General features: G+C 35.8%; 1 protein-coding gene across 2 annotated transcripts in view; it reads left to right on the plus strand.

The window, feature by feature from the left end:
- The window catches only part of SPRED1 (sprouty-related, EVH1 domain containing 1), a 119,278-nt gene that overhangs the window by 90,743 nt on the left and 8,790 nt on the right, over positions 1-19,745 (plus strand). For both annotated transcript variants that reach the window (XM_010847923.1, XM_010847924.1), the window contains exon 5: positions 15,075-15,227. In XM_010847923.1, coding sequence (XP_010846225.1) covers positions 15,075-15,227 — 153 coding nt within the window. The remainder of the gene's footprint in view (positions 1-15,074; positions 15,228-19,745) is intronic.

Here is a 19,745-nt window from a genome sequence, read left to right on the forward strand (position 1 = left end):
GAGAAGGGGATGAAGAAGGGGATGACAGAGGATGATATGGTTGGATGGCATCACTGACTCAATGGACATGAGTTTACGCAGACTTGGAGACAGTGATGGTTAGAGAAGCCTGGTGTGCGGTAGTTCATGGGGTCACAAAGAATCGGACACAACTTAGCAACTGAACAACAATCACAGCAATCAAAGAAAATATGGGGTTGGAAATGGAAAAGCGTTTTCGGAATTGCTCCCTATGAAGAGAGTGAATTCCTTTAAAATTCATCTATTAAAAGAGTTTTTTAACATTCTGCTTTGGTTTTGCTTCATTTCTACATATAACATTGTATAGAGGAATAACTTCTGCAGGATTTGTTTGCAAACTTTGTACATATCACAGTCAATGGTTTTGTAAAAACGATTGTCTTCTTTTCATAATCTTATTTCCTTCTAGTGCCATATATGTCAAGTCTTTGGTATGGAGTAGTAAAATGGGCAAGGTATGAATGAGGAATAATAAATTTATCGCAAGAGGCAAAAAAAAAAAAAAAAAGTAAAAATTTAGAAATAGAAAGGGATCCAGGGGATCTTCCTGACCCAGCTTTCGAACCCGGGTCTCCCACATTTGTAGGCAGACACTTTACCCTCTGAGCCACCACAGAAGCCCAGAAATAGAAAGGAGGAGCCCAGTGAAGAGAATTACTGTATAACCAAAGCAAGAAGAGTAGTTACTCTGTTGCTGGCTTCTTGGAATCTGTGCTTCATAGTAGAGTCTCTCTATTGCCCCCAGTCCAGCAGGTTACACAAGCACCCCTGAAACAGTTATTTATATTTTATCTTCATTAGACACTTAAGCACTTGCTTGGTTTTTATTTTCATAATAAAGTAGAAAATGTGCATTGTCACTAGAGACTCTAAAATAGGCTTCCACTTAAATGTAATTTTACAAAGAGCAATTTTTATGTCAAATTTTAATTCTTGGTTTTTACTTACTGTGATGTTTTTAAAATAGGTTCTTAAATTATGTTCCTTTTGATGGGATCTGAATCTTGTCCCTTTGAGAAGGTGCTATACTTAGTGGGTTGTTACTGAACAAAAAGCATATGGTAGGAATGACAAGAGTATGACTTCCAAAGGTAGGCCATAGGAGATATTGCAGCTTCTTTCTGGCTCTCTCGGTTCACCATACTGGAGGATGCCAACTGTCGTGTCATGGGGACACTCAGGCAATTCTGGAGATGTTCTTGTGGTGAGGACCTGAAACTCTGTGACAGTAAACATGTTCATGAGCCATCTTGAATGCAGGTCATTCACCCCCAAAGGAGACTTCCAATGACTGCAGTCATAGCTAATGTCTTAACTGTAACTTCTGTAGGGAATGTGAGTCAGAACCACCTTGTTAAACTGTTCCTGAATTCATAACCTAGAGAAACTAAAATAATAAATGTCATTTTAAGCCTTTAGGTTTGGGGATAATTTATTCCTGATACAGATTTTGCTACCTGTAATGGGATGTTGCCATAACAAGCACTTTAAAATGTGGCATATAATTTGAACTTGGGGACAGTAGTTGGAAGCTTAATGTTAAGCCTTTGAAGAGACTGCCAATGACGACTGAAGTGAAAATGAAGAAAACCATATTGGAAACTAAGAAAGGAAATCACTGTTATATAGTAGCAGAAAGTGGAGCAATACTGTCACCTATACTGATACGTGAAATAGATAATGTTCTGCTTCTGCTTATTGATAAAACAGAAGTTGGCAGAAACAGGCTCAGGAAGGACTCCTAAGCAAACAAATAAAAAAAGAAGCAGGACTTGCTGGTTTTGAAAAATCTCATCCTCTCAATATGTTGAACTATGCTAAAATTAGGACTTGGCTTCCAGGCAGAGGTAAGTCTAAGGCACTCAGATAAGTTTGTCTTAAGATGAAGCCAGTGTTTTGACTATAACATCCTTTGTTAACATCTTTTCTATATAATCAGAAAGATGTAAGGTGAGCCTCAGAGAACCTTTAATTAAAGTAAGAGGGCTTACAAACAGATTAAAGGTATTCTTAGCAGAAATTTGAAGTAGAAAAGAGTTTAAGTCAGATTTATGACTACGCTTTTTATCTAACAGAGTGAAGCTCGGTAAGATTGACAAGAGACTTACAAAGTTTTCAAAAGAGTTAATTAGCAAAAATATCACCAACCTAAGGCGTGACCCCTTAGATCCCCCAAATTCCACTGGCACAAAGCAGGTTTAAAAATGTCGTACATGTAAAATTTGACTACCTTTCATAAAATGGAAAGATAACTCAGACACAGAACCAAAATCTCAAAGGGCAGAGCCAACAGCTTTGGAGAATTATTCCCGTATTCAAGGAACTTCTAACATATTCCCACCTTGTTTATAGAATTACTTTGGATCAGCGACTCTCCCATTTTCTCCTACTTTGAACCAGAAGGTTTTATAGCAGTTATCCTCTACCTGCCCTGCCATTGTATTTTGGTTGTATGTGGAGCAGATCATTTCTCTGTTTAGTTCACAGGTCCTCAGAATGAGAGAGAGGAAATGTACTTATTCCTGTTAGTGAACAGCTAAGTTGCTCCCAAATTTCTCACTTAAAGAAGCTATCAGATAGTAAACGTTCTTTGTGGTAATTTATTATGCAGCCATAGCTAGCCAATATCTAAGCAGAAAAGGAATATGATTAGAATGAAAGCTAATATTTATAGTCATGTTCATTTTATCTTACTCCCATTCTGAACTTCTTTAGATATACATCTCCCTTAGGCTAAATCCCATCTTTCAAAAGAAGATTGTATTACATCTTGGTTTAATAGTGCTTTTATAACTAAAAGTATGTTTGGGTAGGAAAAAAATCAGTTCTTATTAGTTTAAAAAAATTCTGAGCCTGATGATGTATATGTGATATATTAACTTTAATTTGAAGGATACTGAGAGGCTAGCGAAATGTGACATTTTTGAAAAGAATCAACTTCCAGAATTAAACTGACAAAAGTCTTAAGTTTACCGTAGTGCCAGTTCTCAAGTACCTCATTCTTATTTTGCAGTGTATTGGAAGTTATAAAGTGTTCTAATTAAGTTAGCCACCTTATTAGGAATAAAGTTTCATAATTCACCAATGGACTTGACATACATAACATTTTGAATTTTAGTGCAGGTTAACTGTAGTTTATCATAGTGGTTATGTTGCTGCTGCTGCTGCTGCTAAGGCACTTCAGTCATGTCCGACTTTGTGTGACCCCACAGACGGCAGCCCACCAGGCTCCGCCCTCCCTGGGATTCTCCAGGCAAGAACACTGGAGTGGGTTGCCATTTCCTTCTCCAATGCATGAAAAGTGAAAGTGAAGTCGCTCAGTTGTGTCTGACTCTATGTGACCCCATAGACAGCAGCCTACCAGGCTCCTCTGTCCATGGGATTTTCCAGGCAAGAGTACTGGAATGGGGTGCCATTGCCTTCTCCGGTGGTTATGTTAGGTTTACTTTATTAGTAATTATTTGCAAAGGTAACTAAAATGGCGTTAAAAGAATAACCCACTATCTTTTTAACCCCAAGAAAATAACTGTTATAGTTACATCATAAATGTTTTTGACTTGAAATATTAGTGGAATCCTCTCCATTTTGAATATTTATTAATTTGCTCTATAAAGATTTGAATAGCTGTTTTGTTCTAATAACTACACTAAACATTTGATTATTTACAGTAGACAACTTTGAGCTTTCAGCAGTTATCTTCATCAGTATCAAAAATCACTGGAAAGGTATTTACCTTTCTCTTTCATATATGTCCTTGAAGGATGTCATAACATCATTATTTGGATTTAAAATCATATCTTGCCCATCTTTTATCCCTAATGTTTAGTACAGTGTTGACCATATACCTGGCTGGTACTTAGGAAAAGTTTATTGAAGAAAAATCTTCAAAACTAAGGTGTTTTTAGAAAAACGAAAAACCCCAAGTAGTAATAAGGTATGAGTGTTCTTTCTTTTCATTTGGTTTCTTTCACTATTTTAATAAGCCACTTAAGATGGGATTTTTTTGTTTGTTTTCAAATGCTAGCTTATATTTGCTTTAAGATTATTTTAAATTGTTTTTCCAACCAGAGTTATTAGTTGTAACAGCTCTTACTGTTCAGACATGCTAGGTTTGTAACAATCCATAAAACTTGCCTCACGACTGGTTGTGATTATAAGAACAAGATCTCAGATTCCATGCTTTGGGCAGAAGAAGGACACCTAATTGATCTGAAGTGAGACCATATCATATTATCTCTTAACCACTGAGAAATACTTGACTAACTTATCCTTTTTTAGAATTAAGTAGTGTCATTTTTCAGCCAGATGATTAAAAGGATTGTAATGTACCTTTATTTTTTAAAGTCATTTGCTTTAGTTAAGGAGCATATGAATTGTTCATACATTCATTTTCAAAGGTGGTAGGTAGCACTTTAACATGGGTCATTAAGTACTATCTTATAGTTCAGTTCCTGTAACCTTTGTATATTTTAGACTGAGTTTTATTTGATTACTAACAAGGGAGAAAAACTGTATATAATCTTTTTGCATAATGTTTGTCATTGAATTTTTTTCTTGACTCTTAAACTTCATGTAGACTCTTTGGATAGTTAGAAAACTACAAAGAAGAAATCAGGAATCATTTATCCCTACCCCAGAGGTAATTGCTGTTTTAAAGATTTTGGGTACTTCTGCCTCAGTTTTTCTGTTGTATTCAAATACCAAGTAGGGAAAACCACTAGACCATTCAGGTATGACATAAATCAAATCTGTTACAATTATACAGTGGAAGTGACAAATAGATTCAAGGGATTAAATCTGATAGACAGAGTGCCTGAAGAACTATGGATGGAGTATAGGAGGCAGTGATCAAGACCATCCCCAAGAAAACAAAAGGCAAAAAGGCAAAATAGTTGTCTGAGGAGGCCTTAGAAATAGCTGAAAAAAGAAGAGAAGCTGAAGGCAAAGGAGAGAAGGAAAGATATACCCGTTTGAATGCAGAGTTGCAAAGAACAGCAAGGAGAGATAAGAAAGCCTTCCTTAGCAATCAATGCAAGGGAATAGAGGAAACCAATAGAATGGGAAAGACTAGAGGTCTCTTCAAGAAAATTAGAGATACCAAGGGAACATTTTACGTAAAGGTAGGTACAATAAAGGATAGAAATGGTATGGACCTAACCGAAGCAGAAGATATTAAGAAGAGATGCAAGAATACACAGAAGAACTGTACAAAAAAGATCTTCAGGACCCAGGTAACCACGATAGTGTGATCACTCACCTAGAGCCAGACATCCTGGAATGCAAAGTCAGGTGGGCCTTAGGAAACATCACTATGAATAAAGCTAGTGGAGGTGATGGAATTCCAATGGAGCTATTTCAATTCCTCAAAGATGATGCTGTGAAGGTGCTGCACTCAATATGCCAGCAAGTTTGGAAAAACTGAGCAGTGACCACAGGACTGGAAAGGCCAGTTTTCATTCCAATCCCAAAGAAAGGGAATTCCAAAGAATGTTCAAACTACCGCACAATTGCACTAATCTCACACACTAGCAAAGTAATGCTCAAAATTCTCCCAGCAAGGCTTCAACAGTATGTGACCGTGAACTTCCAGATGTTCAAGCTGGACTTAGAAAAGGCAGAGGAACCAGAGATCAAAGTGCCAACATCCATTGGATCATAGAAAAAGCAAGAGAATTCTAGAAAAACATCTGCTTCATTGACTACACCAAAGCCTTTGACTGTGTGGACACCAAACTGGAAAAATTCTGAAAGAGATGGGAATACCAGACCACCTTACCTGCCTTCTGAGAAATGCTGTGTGCAGGGTAAGAAGCAACAGTTAAAACTGGACATGAAACAATGAACTGGTTCCAAATTGGGAAAGGAGTATGTCAAGGCTGTATATTGTCGTCCTACTTATTTAACTTATATGCAGAGTGAAGTGAAGTGAAAGTCACTCACTTGTGTCTGAATCTTTGCGACCCCTTGGACTAGACAGTCCATGGAATTCTCCAGGCCAGAATACTGGAGTGGTAGCCTCCAAGGGATCTTCCCTATCCAGGGATTGAATCTAGGTCTCCTGCATTGCAGGCAGATTCTTTATCAGCTGAGCCACAGAGTACATCATGTGAAATGTTAGGCTGGATGAATCACAAGCTGGAATCAATATTTCCGGAAGAAATATCGATACCCTTAGTTATGCAGATGAGACCACCCTTATGGCAGAATGTGAAGAAGAACTAAAGAGCCTCTTGATGAAGGTGCAAGAGGAGAGTGAAAACGCTGGCTTAAAACTCAACTTGAGAAAACTAAGATCATGGCATCCAGTCCCATCACTGCCTGGCAAATAGATGGGGAAACAATGGAAACAGTGACAGACTATTTTCTTGGGCTCCAAAATCACCCTGGATGGTGACTGCAGCCATGAAATTAAAAGACACTTGCTCCTCGGAAGAAAAGCTATGAGAAACCTAGACAGCGTATTAAAAAGCAGAAACATTACCAACAAAGGCCTGTCTAGTGAAAGCTGTTTTTTCCAGTTCAAGTATGGACGTGAGAGTTGGACCATAAAGAAAACTGAGTGCCAAAGAATTTATGCTTTTGAACTGTGGTGTTGGAGAAGACTCTTGAGAGTCCCTTGGACTGCAAGGAGATCAAACCAGTCAATCCTAAAGGAAATCAGTCCTGAATGTTCATTGGAAGGACTGATGCTGTAACTGAAGCTACCTGATGTGAAGAACTGACTCATTGGACAATATCCTTTAGCTGGGAAACTTTGAAGACAGGAGGAAAAGGGGACAGCAGAGAATGAGATGGTAGGATGGCATCATTAACTTGATGGACATGAGTTTGAGCAAGCTCTAGGAGGTGGTTATGGACAGGGAAGCCTGGTATTCTGCAGTCCTTGGGGTCGCAAAGAGTCAGACACGACTGAGTGACTGAACTGAACTAACTGAAAATCACCATTAGAATCGATCTCTTCTCCATTTTGATTGTGTCCTTGATTGGATTTTTGTTTGTATTGGTAACAGTAGAGATTGTGGTGATTGAAATTTAGTAAAAAGTCATAGAATTTGAACCCACACAGTCTGATTTGAGAGACCTTGAATTTAGCCATTATATTATGTAACTACGACTGATCTGATCTGATACTACGGTTTATTTAACCATTCATGTTTCTTTGAACATTTACTTAGTTTCCATGGTCATATACATTAATTTTTGTTGGTATTTCTGAATGTGACCTTAGGATAAAATCCTAGAAATATATTCACCAGTTAAAGGATTGTCTAAAAATTTTTAGTTTGTAGGAACTATGCAACTACAGCCTGCCTATTAACTAAGAAACAGATTTACAGACAATAAACAATCCCTAACACCTGATACCACTTTTAAGTCAAACCTAACTTTTTGCGTACACCTATGGCTGATTCATGTTGATGTTTGACAGGAAACAACAAAGTTCTGTAAAGCAATTACCTTCAATTAAAAAATAGACAAATTTTTTTAAAAAATAAAAAGAAAACATAGGTTAGTATTTCAGTTGATTAATCTAGTTTGAAGAACTTGTTTTTCTTGTTTTTGCTGGACATTGTATCTTGGTATTTTTCTCATATTCCTTCCATATTATTTCATCACTGATTACTGTGTTCAGATTGCCTAAACAAAATACTGTATATGCTATTAATGTTGTAAGACAAAGCTCATAGACTTGTAAAATTAAAAATTCAAGGTTAGTTTATTCCTAAGATAATGAAAAATAATTAAAAGAAACCTAGGGAACATGAGACATTTGTGGTCAAATCTAAAATGCATTGCTGCCACATCAAAGTATAAATAGTAATTTTGTTGGGCTTGTAGAATTACTAGTAATATATTCCCCCTTTCTCTGCTTTCTAAGTTTGCATGTGCTCAGTGCTCAATTGCTAAGTTGTGTCCTAGTCTTTGTGACCCCGTGGACTATAACCAACCAGGCTTCTCTGTCTAGGAGATTTCACCAGTCAAGAATACTGGAGTGGGTTGTCATGCCCTTCTCCCGGTAATCTCTGGATCCAGTGATCGAACCCATGTCTCTTATGTCCCCTGCATTGGCAGATGGCCAACTAGCGCCACCTAGGAAGCCCAAAATACAAGATTTCTTATCAAAGAACATTTCTGTTTTTTTCCATCATGCTAAAATAAACTAGTAGTATAATTATTTAAAACTTCTCTTATTAGATATGACCCAGTCACACACTCAGACCTGTGATTTGTGATATATAAGAATTAAAGTTTGGAGCAGTTGATAGACTGTAATACTCATTTAACTACCTTTCTTCACACTAGATTATTTATTGGGAACAATACATTTTATTTTATTTTTTTAATTTTATTTTATTTTTAAACTTTATGTAATTGTATTAGTTTTGCCAAATATCAAAATGAATCCACCACAGGTATACATATGTTCCCCATCCATTTTAAAAAGTTTGCAGAACAATGCTATTTTCTCTGCCTCAGAATTAATTTAGGGAGACAGGACAAAAGGAGGAAAAAAGCAAAATCTATATTTATTTTCTCTACAACTGTCTTCTAGACTTATGTTCTAATTGAGATGGAAAATAGATGGGGAAACAGTGGAAACAGTGTCAGGCTTTATTTTGGGGGGGCTCCAAAATCACTGCAGATGGTGACTGCAGCCATGAAATTAAAAGATGCTTACTCCTTGGAAGGAAATTTATGACCAACCTAGATAGCATATTCAAAAGCAGAGACATTACTTTGCCAACAAAGGTTCGTCTAGTCAAGGCTATGGTTTTTCCTGTGGTCATATATGGATGTGAGAGTTGGACTGTGAAGAAGGCTGAGCGCCAAAGTATTGATGCTTTTGAACTGTGGTGTTGGAGAAGACTCTTGAGAGTCCCTTGGAGTGCAAGGAGATCTAGCCAGTCCATTCTGAAGATCAGCCCTGGGTGTTCTTTGGAAGGAATGATGCTAAAGCTGAAACTCCAGTACTTTGGCCACCTCATGCGAAGAGTTGACTCATTGGAAAAGGCTCTGATGCTGGGAGGGATTGTGGGCAGGAGGAGAAGGGGACGACAGAGGATGAGATGGCTGGATGGTATCACTGACTCGATGGACGTGAGTCTGAGTGAACTGCGGGAGGTGGTGATGGACAGGGAGGCCTGGCGTGCTGCGATTCATGGGGTCGCAAAGAGCGGACACGACTGAGCGACTGAACTGAACTGAACAGCTAAAATTATTAATTTATACTGCATCCTTTTGCCTCTGCACACAAAAATTGCTATATTAATCTTAGAGAAAGAAAAAGCTAAACGATCTCTGAGCAACCATAGGAGAGTAATTACTATACAAGCCTATGAGAGTGAAGCAGGTTTCCACTGTACATTAAATATTGGCGTAGTTTACTTTTTAGATAATACAGAGGAGCCAGTGTACTAAAAGCATTGGATGTATGTTACAGCTATAGACAACTTTTTAAAAGATGAAGATTGTGCATATGTATGTACATTCTTTGTGGCATTCATATATTAAATTTTCTGCTCTTGTGGAAGATTTTCCACCACCTAATTTGAGGTTATATCCCTATTCCTGTAGTTAATTACTTCTTCTAAAGAGTTACAATCCAATTAAAAAATTCAAAAGTTAGCCAGAATACTTTTTGCCTTTTTACTCTTACCCAAATTTTTAAAAATGTTTTGGCTTTTATTAATTTTAATAACAAATAGTACAAATTTTTTTAATAAAATGACAATTTTTTTCGTATGAGTTTGGCAAAAAATTAAGTGCTTTATCTTAGGCAAGTTGCATAATCTCTTTAAGCTTTAGTTTCTTTTGTGGAGTAGAGATAAAATAAGCCAACTACCTTGAAGGGTTGTTGTGAGGATTAAATGAATTAAATCATGGATCAACAGACATTTAGGTGATTATAGAATATTGACTAGAGTTCCCTGTGCTATGTAGTGGTCCTTGTTGTTTATCTCTTTTATATATAATAGTGTCTATATGTTAATCCCAAACTCTGAAAAGGAGTTTTTCTAGTAGAAAATAGAAGATAGTCTTTGTGGGCAGAGGAAATGACATGTACAAAGAATCAGAATTATGAAATGTCAGACGGTCCTGGAGAGAAACAGGGTAGTAAATAATCTTAAACAGAAAGTGATTATAAAACCGTGGAGTAGGAGCCATGGTAAAGTGACAGACCTGTACATGCATTTGTTAGTGCTTTTGTTCATTCTCAAAGTTTCTTGTTCATGGAAAGAAAACACTAAGTTTTAGTGAGGCCTAGTTCATTATTATAGAAATTAAGTAGCATATCCACAAATAAGAAAGTTGTGATAATGCCTAGATGTAGAACATTGTTTGTGGATATGTAAATTGTTAAAAGCACCTTGGAAAATAATTTTTATTTTATAAATCAGAGCATACATGTGTTTTATAATTCCAGCATCTCTACCTGTGGTGTAGGTACCAGAAAAATTCTTTTAAATGTGTATCATGAGGCCTGTAGAAGAATGTTCTTAGCACTGTTGTTTGAAATAGCAAAAAATTAAGTGTTTTATCTTAGTCAAGTTACATAATCTCTTTAAGCTTTAGTTTCTTCTTGTGGAGTAGAGACAAAATAATGCCAACTACCTTGAAGGGTTGTTGTGAGGATTAAATGAATTAAATTATGTAAAGTACTTGGGACGATGTCTGATACATAGAAAATGTTTAATATATGTTAGCTGTCAACACTACAAGTGAAAAGGAGTGAGCTATTGCTACATATGTCAACATGAATAAATTTCATGCAAAAAAAGTTGAGCAAGAAAAGCAGGTTCCATAATGTCCCAAGTAGCATGGTATCAGTCAAAATCCAGAAATATCTATAACTAAATATTGTTTAGAAATAGTATTTGTGTGGTAAAACTGTACAGAAGCGTAAGAAATTGGAAATAAACAACTACTTCAAGATAATATTTTTCTATACAGGTGGTATAGATAGGGGATGCTATTGTTGTATTGATGTTATTTGTTGTCTTGGTTATTTCTCTTTTTGAAGTTGGGTGATAACTATGCACATATTTACTTTATTACCTTTATGTTATTATATCTGTAGTCCTTTATATAAAATATTTCCTAAGGGAAATGTCAGTGGTTTGGTGTATATCCTTCCTTATACTGATAAAATTTTAAAATATCTATTTATCCATTCAACTTGACAAATAGGATCATGTCATATTAACAATTGTATACCTAGCGTTTTTTTTCATTTAGCAATTTTTGTGAGTACTGCATACAGATCTTTTTAATGGCTTTTAGAATTTATCATATATATATATATATATATCATAAATTTTTAACCAGTCCCATGGTCATACAGCCATAGGATATTTTCTTTGTTCTTATCTTTTTTGTTAAAAAAGAGTGCTAAGATGATTATTTGTTTATGTATGTATCTGAATAAAAGTTTCTCAAAGAAGAATTGCACTCTCACCAACAGTACAAAATATTATTTCTCCATACCCTTCCCAGTATCGAGTATTATTATGTATATTTTCCACCCTTTCTAGCCTGTATAAAAAATTGGCATCATAGTTTTAAATCTTTAATTGAAGTCCACCAGGTTTTCATGTATTTATTACGTTTCTTTTTCCTATGAAATAAACGAGACTTTATCTTGTATCTCAGTGCTTCTAGAGTGAGAGAGCCCATTTCTATGGATTGCATAAATTGTTTATCTTATGAAAACATTCCTCAGACAGTAGTGATTCTCTGCCCTCTATTTTCCAGTGTGTATAGGGCTCCCCAACAGAGCTTAGATAATTGGATACCTTATACGGATTCTGAGTAGGAAAACCAACAAATTTTCATGCCTAAACTTTAACGAGGCAATCATTTAGAAACCTGCTAAAATAAGAGGCAAAAAAATAATGAAAGTTTGCATTAAGAGAGTAGCTAAGTGGGTATGGAGAAGAGAAAATGGATTTGAAAAACACTCAGAATTTTAGCTTGTTTTTGAAAATTATTTTATTTTATTGACCAAAAGAGATATTCTGCCTGAATCTGAAGGGTTTGAAACAAGGCTTGAACAATGTCTCAGTTTATTATTTCAAATACAGAGTGGCGGGGGTGGAGGGGGAGGGGATCTACTTAGACTGGTTCATTAGTTAATGAATTATTTGAATATTTTGATAGAATATAATTGTGTTATATTTTAAAATACTATGATTTTACATGAAAATAAAGGGAGAAAGTATATACCTATATTTTAAAAGAAACCCACCTTATAAAAAGTGAACAACTCTAGAAAATTGGAAAAGCATTCATTATCATACTCAGGAATAGAATTAGCATTCATTTTATATCCTTTAAATCTTTTATCTTTTCATGTTTAAAATATGTAAATAAAATTTTATATATGGACTTTTTAGCATTAATTCTCCACAAAGTAGATATTATTCATAAGCCTAATTTCAAATGACCACTTATTATGTTAAGTGGACATACCATAATTTACATAACCATCCCATTAATTTGGGACATTAAAGTTGTTTCTTCATTTTTACTATTAAAAAATTTTCTGAGGAAAATATTTTATGTCTAAAGCTCTTTCCATTCAGTACATTTTTTTTCTTTACTAGATCGAGTAAATGTTCAAAATGTATACATGTTTTTAAAGCTTTTGATATATTTTATTAAAAGTGCTATTCAGAAATGGTTGGCCCAGATTTTACTCCTGTGTATAGAATTAGCAGTGAATGAGAATGACCATTCTCCTATCACCACTTTTTTTTTTTTAACTTCATCAGTTTAACATACATCTAAATTTAAGCTTGCTGAAAGAGATACAGTTAAGTAGTAGAAAAATGCCCTTTTTCTGTTAGATTCTCTACAAATGTTAGTTTCTCACAATTCACAGATAGTATATCCCTTATTATAGATTGTAGACTGTACATTGAAGGTTTATTTGTTTTACCAGACTCCTGAAAGATGTTTTAGTTATTTTATTAACTGAGACACTTTGAGGTGTATAGCTGTAAATTTACTGTGTAATATGAAATAATTCTTTAGGTTAATTCCAGGTAGTTTGGTAAGCATTTAATAGTTGAACTAAATCATTTATTACCCAACTATCATCCACATGTTTATTTGTTTAATAATGAAATAATACTTTTTATATTTCCCTTTAAAAATGTATTTAATCAAAAAGAAATGTATTTACTGTTTAATGTACAGAATATAAGTATAATTAACCTTAGTCATACAGTAAAACACTGGGTCATGAAACCATTTTATATTTGTTCAGATACATATTTTTAAGTAAGTTTTATTTTACAGTTGTTAAATGATTTCCATTAGATTAGAGTGCAGTAAAGACGACCTGATCCAAATAGTTGTCACCATAAAAAGCATAATTATTTTATGACCATTCCTGATACTATGACTAACACTGCAGTTTGTGCTTATTTATAGTTTTTAATCTCTTTGAGTTATCTCAGCTGACCCTGAGATTTTTAATACAAATATTGTACCCACTTTATAATAAAAAGGAATTGTGATTTAGAAAAGTCAGTTGCTAAAATTTTATACCCTAGGTGGATAAGACAGGGTTTCAACCTAGGCCCTTTCTCTAAACCTTTTTGTTGTTCTTGTTGTTTTCTTCTATTCAAGTTGTTTATGATTTTTGACAATTACTTGGGTCATTTATTTTGAAAACTCTCTGGAACAAATACATTTCGTGAATTTCTTTTATTCTTCTCAACTTTTATCATGCATTTTGAAAGAATGTTTGCTGAATACCATTATCTAGCCAACTCCTTTGCAGTAACTGAGCATTGTTATAACAGGGGGCAACTATTAGGAAAATTATATAAAAATAGCAATTAACTGGGTTTGACAGTTAGTTTTCAGTAGGCAGTAGATTCTCAGATACATTTTTAAAGTTTAATTGCTTCCTGATAAAATAGCAGCTTTTAGTTTTCAGAGCATTTTCGTATATATTCTCACTAAATCCTTCCAGTAGTCCATGTAATAAAACTGTATAGGTATTATAATTATTTAATAATTGAAAAAACTGAGTTCCAGAGAAATAAAATGTCACAAAACTACTTTGTTTCAGAGCAAGGGCCATATGTGCACTTATAAATTTATCATATCTTGCCATTTAATGAGTATTATTGTTGAATTTTAAAGTAAGCCAAATTTTAATGTTTTTATTTTTATAAAATAAATTGTAAAGGTTTCTCCTTTTAACAATATTAGCCCTGTTATGATTACTGTAAATATTTTAGAGTGAGGCAGTAGACGTATTACTGTCATTTTACTTGGTTGTCACTGTTTCTTCCCAGATAACTATATACTAATGGGAAAAATAATAGCAAGTAGTTATCTCATTTCTTAAAAGAAACAAAACCTTCTCAGGACTTTCTGTTTTCTGATATGCTAAGTTTCACTTATTCAGTATTTATTTCACAGAAATATTGTTTATGAAGTTTCAAAGCATTTCATTCATGACTCACTGATTGACATATCTCCTTTCCTAAGTCTGTATATGATTTGAATCCTTCTAAGTAATCCATAAATTAAGGCTAATAATTAATTTCCTTATTGAACAAGATCATAGACTACTATCTTCCTTCTTTGACCCCTCATATCATACAGTACAGTCTTTGGTACTGTGTAAAAAACAATTTTTAAAGAAAATTTTCAAAGTAACAATTTTACTGATTTGCATTTTCTTCCTCATAATTTCTTCACTCTCTGTGTACATATTACTTTTAGTTATAATTAACAGCTTTACTATAATCAGATACATCTCTCACATGGCATGGTTAGCCTTCTGATTCATCCTATATTGTTTTCTATAAGACGGTCCCTTTTGCTCATAAACTTGAGTTTTTTTTTTTTTTTTTAATTCATATTCTGTTATTTTGACATGGCTTCATAATGTGTATTTGATTTTGGGGAACTGCCATACACAGTGATGGTGCTACATATTGACCAACTTGCTGAATTCTTGTTAGTGAAGGTATTTTATTTTGTTGTTTTCATATTCTGGAAACTAATGAGTTGGGGATTGTTCCCATTAGGCAGCTGAAGAAGATACTTCCAGTTCTCTAGTGAAAGATCATCTTTTCCATCAAGATACCGTGGTTACCAGTGAGCCTTACAGAAGCTCAAGACCTTCTCCCTTTGAAGGTCTGAATGCCAGAAGTGTCTACCTACGAAGCCAAGCCAATCAGGTGAGAAAATAAATAATCTTTTCCAGCATCAGGGTCTTTTCCAATGAGTCTGACTAGAAGCCTGACTAGAAGCTTATCACTTTTGTGGATCTTGTTAAAAGAACTAGTTTTTGATTTCATGATATTCTCCATTAATTTCCTGCTTTCAATGTAATTGATCCCTACACTAATTGTTATTGTTTCTTTTCTTTACCTTATTTTGATTGAATCTTCTTTTTCTCGTTTCCCAAGGTTCAGTTCAGTCCATTCGCTTAGTCATGTCTGACTTTTTATGACCCCATGGACTGCAGCACGCCAGGCTTCCGTCTCCATCACCAGCTCTTGGAACTTACTCAGACTAATGCCAATCAAGTCTGTGATGCCATCCAGCCATCTCATCCTCTGTCGTCCCCTTCCCCTCCTGCCTTCAATCTTTCCCAGCATCAGGGTCTTTTCCAGTGAGTCAGTTCTTTACATCAGGTGGCCAAAGTATTGACGTTTCAGCTTCAGCGTCAGTCCTTCCAATGAATATTTAGGACTGATTTCCTTTAGGATGGACTGGTTGGAATTCCTTATAGTCCAAGGGACTCTCAAGAGTCTTCACCACCACCACAGTTCAAAAGCATCAATTCTCCAGTGCTCAGCTTTCTTTATAGTCCAGCTGTCAATCCATACATGACTACTAGAAAAACTATAGCTTTGACTGGATGGACCTTTGTGGCAAAGTAATGTCTCTGCTTTTTAATATGCTGTCTAGGTTGGTCGTAGCTTTTCTTCCAAGGAGCAAGCGTCTTTTAATTTCATGGCTGCAATCACCATCTGCAGTGATTTTGGAGCCCAGAAAAATAAAGTCTGTCACTGTTTCCATTGTTTCCCCATCCATTTGCCATGAAGTGATGGGACTGAATGCCATGATCTTAGTTTTCTGAATGTTGAGTTTTAAGTCATCGTTTTCACTCTCTCAGTTTCATCAAGAAGCTTTTTACTTCGCTTTCTGCGATAAGGGTGGTGTCATCTGCATATCTGAGGCTATTGATATTTCTCCTGGCAATCTTGATTCCAGTTTGTGCTTCATCCAGCCCAGCATTTCTCATGATGTACTCTGCATATAAGTTAAATAAATAGGGTGACAATATACAGCCTTGACGTACTCCTTTCCCAATTTGGAACCAATCTGGTGTTCCATGTCCAGTTCTAACTGTTGCTTCTTGACCTGCAAACAGATTTCTCAGGAGACAGGTTAGGTGGTCTAGTATTCCACATCTCTTTCAGAATTTTCCAGTTTGTTGTGTTCCACACAGTCAAATGCTTCAGCATAGTCAATAAAGCAGAAGTAGATGTTTTTCTGGAACTCTCTTGCTTTTTTGATGATCCAACAGATGTTGACAGTTTGATCCCTGGTTCCTCTGCCTTTTCTAAATCCAGCTTGAACATCTGGAAGTTCACAGTTCATGTACCGTTGAAGCCTGGCTTAGAGAATTTTGAGCGTTACTTTGCTAGTGTGTGAGGTGAATGTAATTGTGTGGTAGTTTGAACAATTAAGGTAGAAACTTTGATTATTAATTTTAGATCTTTGCTAAAAATACATTCAATGCTATAAATTTCCCTCTGTGCGCTACTGTCACTGTATCCCACAGCATTTGATAAGTTGTGTTTCATTTCTTTTTAGTTCAAAATACTTTTGATTTCTCTTGAGATTTCTTCTTTGACCCATGTGCTTAGAACTCTGTCGTTTAGCTGCTACTTATTTGGGGATTTTCCAGGTATCCTCTTACTGAATTCTAGTTTAATTCCTCTGTGATTTGAGAACACACATTGTATGATTTCTACTCTTTTAAGTTTGTTAAGGTCCATTTTATGTCCCAGATTGGTCTGTCTTGGTTAATGTTCCATGTAAGCTTGAGAAAATACGTATTCTATTCTTGTTAGATGAAGTTTTCTTTAGATGTCACTGTATCCATTTGTTTGAAAGTATTGTTTAGTTCACCTCTGTGCTTACTGATTTTCTGCTTGCTGAGTCTGTCCATTTCTGAGAGAGGGATATTGAAGTTTCCAGCTATGGTAATTGGTACATCCATTTCCTTGCAGTTTTACCAGTTGTTGCCTCATGTAACTTGATGCTGTGTTGTTAAGCATGTACACATTAAAGATTGTTATGTCTTCATGGGAGATTTAACCCCTGTATTATATAATACCCTTCTTTATCACTGGTAATTTTCCTTGTTTTGAAGCTCCCTCTGTCTGTATTTGTATTTTCTTTTGGCTAGTGGTAGCATAGTATATTCGGAGAAGGAAATGGCAACCCACTCCAGTACTCTTGCCTTGAAAATCCCATGGGTGGAGGAGCCTGGTAGGCTGCAGTCTATGGGGTCGCTAAGAGTCGGACACGACTGAGTGACTTCCCTTTCACTTTTCATTTTTATGCATTGGAAAAGGAAATGGCAACCCACTCCAGTGTTCTTGCCTGGAGAATCCCAGGGATGGGGGAGCCTGGTGGGCTGCCATCTATGGGGTCGCACAGAGTCAGACACGACTGGAGCGACTTAGCAGCAGCAGCATGGTATATTATACTTCATTCATTTACTTTTCCGTTAACAGTAAACTGCTTTACAGATAGTGGGTGAATTCTATATTAGCAGTAATCCTAATTCCTCCTTCTATTTCTTCTGTCATTGCTGTCATCCATTTCACTTTATATGCATATACCTGTATATGTATAGGTATGTAAATATATGCTGATTTTTGAGCAAACCTCTCTCTTAGCTCAATTAAGAATAAGAAAATTAAAAGTTTATATTATTTTCCCTTGTTTCTCCTAAAATTTTCCATTGTCATGTAGATCCAAGTTTCTGACCTATATATTTTCCTTCTCTCTAAGGAACGTCTGATAACATTTCTTATAAGGCATGTCTGCCAGCAAGAAATTTCCTCAAATTTTGTTGCCTAAGGAAGTCTTTCTCTCTCACTTTTTAAAAACTGATCTTTTTTTTAATTTAAGGTGTTGCTTTTACATAATAGTTTATGCCTCTTAATCCCCTTCCCACATGTTGCCTGCCGCTTCCCTGTCCCCACTGATAGCCACTCATTTGTTTTCTATATCTGTGAATCTGTTTATTTTCTGTTATATACAATATTGTGTTAAATTTTTTAGATTCCACATATAAGTGATGTCATACAGTATTTGTTTTTCTCTGCCTGACTTACTTTACTTAGTGAAATAACCCTCCAAGTTTATCTATATTGGTGCACAGGTCAAATTTCCATTCTTTTTCCATGACTGAGTAGTATTCCAGTGTGTGTGTGTGTGTGTGTGTGTGTGTGTACACTACATCTTATCCATTTGTCTGCTGATGGACACTTGTTTTCATATCTTGGCAACTGTAAATAATGCTGCTATGACCATTCCTTTGTGGCTCAGCTTGTAAAGAATCCACCTCCAATGCAGGAGACCTGGGTTCAATCCCTGGGTTGGGAAGAGCCCGTGGAGAAGGGAAAGGCTACCCACTACAGTACTCTGGCCTCAGAATTCCATGGACTGTGTAGTCCATGGGGTTGCAAAGAGTTGGACACAGATCTTATAGATAGAGTGCCTGATGAACTATGGACTGAGGTTCATGACATTGTACAGGAGACAGGGATCAGTACCATCCCCGTGGAAAAGAAATGCCAAAAAGCAAAATGGCTGTCTGAGGAGGCCTTACAAATAGCTGTGAAAACAAGAGAAGCGAAAAGCAAAGGAGAAAAGGAAAGATATAAGCATCTGAATGCAGAGTTCCAAAGAATAGCAAGAAGAGATAAGAAAGCCTTCCTTAGCGATCAGTGCAAAGAAATAGAGGAAAACAACAGAATGGGAAAGACTAGAGATCTCGTCAAGAAAATTAGAGATACCAAGGGAACATTTCATGCAAAGATGGGCTCCATAAAGGACAGAAATGGTATGGACCTAACAGAAGCAGAAGATATTAAGAAGAGGTGGCAAGAATACACAGAAGAACTGTACAAAAAAGATCTTCACGACCCAGATAATCACGATGGTGTAATCACTCATCTAGAGCCAGACATCCTGGAATTCAATGAAGTCAAGTGGGCCTTAGAAAGCATCACTACAAACAAAGCTAGTGGAGGTGATGGAATTCCAGTTGAGCTATTTCAAATCCTGAAAGATGATGCTGTGAAAGTGCTGCACTCAATATGCCAGCTAATTTGGAAAACTCAGCAGTGGCCACAGGACTGGAAAAGGTCAGTTTTCATCCCAATCCCAAAGAAAGGCAATGCCAAAGAATGCTCAAACTACCGCACAATTGCACTCATCTCACATACTAGTAAAGTAATGCTCAAAATTCTCCAAGCCAGGCTTCAGCAATATGTGAACCGTGAACTTCCTGATGTTCAAGCTGGTTTTAGAAAAGGCAAAGGAACCAGAGATCAAATTGCCAACATCTGCTGGATCATGGAAAAAGCAAGAGAGTTCCAAATAAACATCTATTTCTGCTTTATTGACTATGCCAAAGCCTTTGACCTGTGTGGATCACAATAAAC

Source organism: Bison bison, unplaced genomic scaffold, assembly GCF_000754665.1.
Source record: "Bison bison bison isolate TAMUID 2011002044 unplaced genomic scaffold, Bison_UMD1.0 scf7180017864259, whole genome shotgun sequence".
In the NCBI taxonomy this organism is placed as follows: Eukaryota; Metazoa; Chordata; class Mammalia; order Artiodactyla; family Bovidae; genus Bison; species Bison bison.